This window comes from Populus euphratica, unplaced genomic scaffold (genome assembly GCF_000495115.2).
Source record: "Populus euphratica unplaced genomic scaffold, PopEup_1.0 scaffold3671.1, whole genome shotgun sequence".
Lineage (NCBI taxonomy): Eukaryota > Viridiplantae > Streptophyta > Magnoliopsida > Malpighiales > Salicaceae > Populus > Populus euphratica.
This window is the reverse complement of record NW_011503482.1, coordinates 7,273-10,368: the sequence shown is the minus strand read 5'-3', so window position 1 is coordinate 10,368 and position 3,096 is coordinate 7,273. Positions and strand designations below refer to the sequence as shown.

The 3,096-nt window shown below is 39.5% G+C and overlaps 1 protein-coding gene across 1 annotated transcript; it reads right to left on the bottom strand.

Moving 5' to 3' along the window:
* Positions 1 to 251: 251 nt before the first annotated feature.
* Positions 252 to 3,090, bottom strand: LOC105119828 (uncharacterized). The gene is made up of 6 exons (XM_011018023.1): positions 2,811 to 3,090; positions 2,501 to 2,721; positions 1,959 to 2,178; positions 1,398 to 1,483; positions 1,070 to 1,161; positions 252 to 966 (listed from the first exon to the last, which is right to left on the bottom strand). Exons 1-6 carry the CDS (start codon positions 2,898 to 2,900, stop codon positions 683 to 685), a joined length of 993 nt encoding a protein of 330 aa, XP_011016325.1. The 5' UTR covers positions 2,901 to 3,090; the 3' UTR covers positions 252 to 682.
* Between the last annotated feature and the right edge of the window lie 6 nt (positions 3,091 to 3,096).

Genomic DNA, 3,096 nt, shown 5'->3' with positions numbered 1-3,096 from the left:
GTGATCGAGCGCGGGTCACGTCTATCATGATGCCTGAGGCCAGATTAGATTTAATGGCTGTGCTATCTAGTCCAATCAATCTGACAGGGAAGGAGGGGAACATGCCACTGAAATGCACATGAAATTTTCTGAAGATTCTTGGCTTTATTTTTTCCCAGAGGCCAAATTCACAAGTATCAGAGTCCATCTCCAAGATGAACATATGGCTGTCATCAAACATATAGAATATGCCACTATATGGTGATTCATGATGCAAGAAAACAATAGATTTATAGTAATGATCAAGAGAGAGTGCTGAGTGCTGTGCCGGACAATCCAAAAGCACATACACACACATGCAAGGTGTAGAGACATGGAGGAAGCTTGCAAAAGTATCAGTAATCTCCTCACTTTCAACGATTTCATGATGGTCAAGAAAAAGTGTGCTGCACAATAAAAGAAAGTTCGAAGTTCGAGAGCCTCTAATCCCACCATCTCTCAAGGACCTCGACCATCACTCTACACATAACGAGGCCCCATTTACCACTTAAACAGCAGCCAAAAGAAGAGGAGTAGCCTCATCAATATTGACTGGCTAGAAATTGAGCTTGGTTGCGAGAAAGAACTAGCTAGAGTCCTCAGACACAAAGTCCACGCCGGAGATCCAACAAAAAAGAGGAGGATTTTAGTATTAATCCCCCTGTTAAGGGGAAGTTTCAAAAGTGAAATCTTTTAAGTTATGGTATTGGCCACGCCGCGTCCCCGTGAAGTAATTGAAGTCATGGTGCTCGACCCATAGTTGCTTTAGCCATGAATCTGCCACGCTTAAAAGTGACACTAGCCTGTCCTGGTCCCGACCGCAATTGCCTGAGACCCACACGTTCCCTTGCATCTTGTAAGTGGCCAAACCAAATGGAGGGAGAGTGATGTTTTCCCCTTCCTTTCGCTTCTTTTCCGGACTCTCAATGTCATCTTCTACGTCCATATCTGAAGGCATAAACATACATTAAACGCGTACTAAATAAGCTAATCAATCAGCATATTCGAAGCTCTCTAGGTTAAGATCAGAGAATTGGGCTAGAAAAGGTACCTAGAAAAGATGATGAGAGGGTGTGGTAAGTGAGGAAGCATGTAGACAAGTCCTTTATGGTTCTTCCCATTGGAATGTGATAGATAGGGTACCTGCGTATAGTTGACCACAAATGCTTCGATGTTATTAATATAAACATGCCGATGGGTGTGAAGAATAATGATTCATTGAAGCTTATCAGGGAACTCCCATGAATTGAATAACAGGATAAACAAATTAGGCGCCATGTTAAATGTGGAAACCATGCCTTTGAGTATACTTTAGTTAACTTAATTATTTTGATTGCTTGTCGTGCGAGTTTCTGTAAGAGAGAGATTGAGAAACCAACCATGCAATTGCCATCCAACTAGCCGGTGAAAGATCTACACTTCTCAATGACATTAAACCCGGAAATCGTCGAGCAAATCCATTAATCTGTAAGCAAAAGGCAAAGAAGGTGTCAAGGAATCCAAGCTTTCAAACAAAGTGGAGGAATTAGTGCATTTTAATAGTCAAAATCAAACCCAGTTTTAAGAACTTATTTTGTTGATGGTCTCATGGATTCTTCTTCCTGACAACAGTATAAAGTAAAAGAGACAACTCCGATAGAACGTGCGAATATATGCTCAGGAAACAACATGATGAACTAAACAACGAAAGATATGAATCTATTAGCTTAAGACATTGCAGTTCTTTCTTTTCTAGTACAAAAGTCAAAAGTTGCAATTCCTCTTTACAAGATGCCTATCATGAAAAGGATGCGGAATGATTCTCAACAAATCAAAATAGTTTTGCTTTGTCTTTATCATTCATAATCTTCAAAAACTAAAGCTGAAAAATGCTAATCAAAGTAGATTGAAAAAAGCTACAAGCTGTAAGATTTGCGCAAGAGCAAAAAAAAAACACCAACCTTGTCCATCAAAGGAACTCTTCCATAAGGAGTTGATCTCTCAAAGTATTGAAAATATAGGCGCCCCAGTCTATTATTTCTTGGACAAGGGTTGTCTTGCTCTGACCCTCCTTCTGATGAGCAGCCATCGCACCTGCATTTCTTGTCACTCTCACTATCATCACTCCACGAATCGCTGAAAGAGTCTCTCGTTTCGCCATCACCAGACTCAGTGTCTTCCCTACAAACACCAAATCAAAAACATTCCAAACATTACTTTCTAGGCCTTGTCTGCTTAAGATGAACACTCAAAATTCACATAAATCACCCTCCCAGTTAGTATGTTCCAGACTTCCAACAATCATAATTTAAAAAACTTGAACAAATGAAAGGGCTAATTGCAACAGTATTGGTCACAAAATCAATAAGTTTTTAGCTAATGCATCTGGGATTTTGAAACACTTCTGTGATCTTCTTTCATCAATTAACATGATAACTTACATAGTTCATTAATTTCAAGAGGAATATTAAAAGTGCATAAACCCAAGAAAACAAAGTGATACCTGAAACTGTTGACTGGAGAATTGCTTGTGAAAATTTGGATAGCAGAGAGGTAAGGCACATAGTATTGAACCAAGGTTTCACCATTGTCCAAAGCAATAGGAACTCCAGCCCCATAAGCACTCCATTCATCATAAAAATTCCATAGATCACCCAGAGTAAAATACTCCACTGTGTCTCTCTCCCATGGGTGCCATAGTCTGTTTAGATTCCTAATCTCCCTCTAAAACACAAACAAAACAATTGGCCAACAATCACACACAACTCAATTTGCAGATAAACTCATCAGAAGCAAGACAAAAAAACACAAACCTTGGGGAGGGATTGAGATGGGACCAGCGGAGTTGTGCAATGAAGGAAACAATCGAGGTTTGATTGCATTGACCCTTTGTCGAGAAACATGATTTTAGATTAAAAAAGACAGGAAATCTCGAGTCAAAGAGTCTTCCTCTTGTCCCTGTGAAAACAGAGGAGGGACAATAGAGAGATAAGAAGAAAGAGCGGAGAGAATGAGAGATTATAGGGATACGATTTCCCTATTCAAAGAAAGAAACAGAAACGTTAGAGAAATCTATTTTTTGACGTTTGGACATCTAAA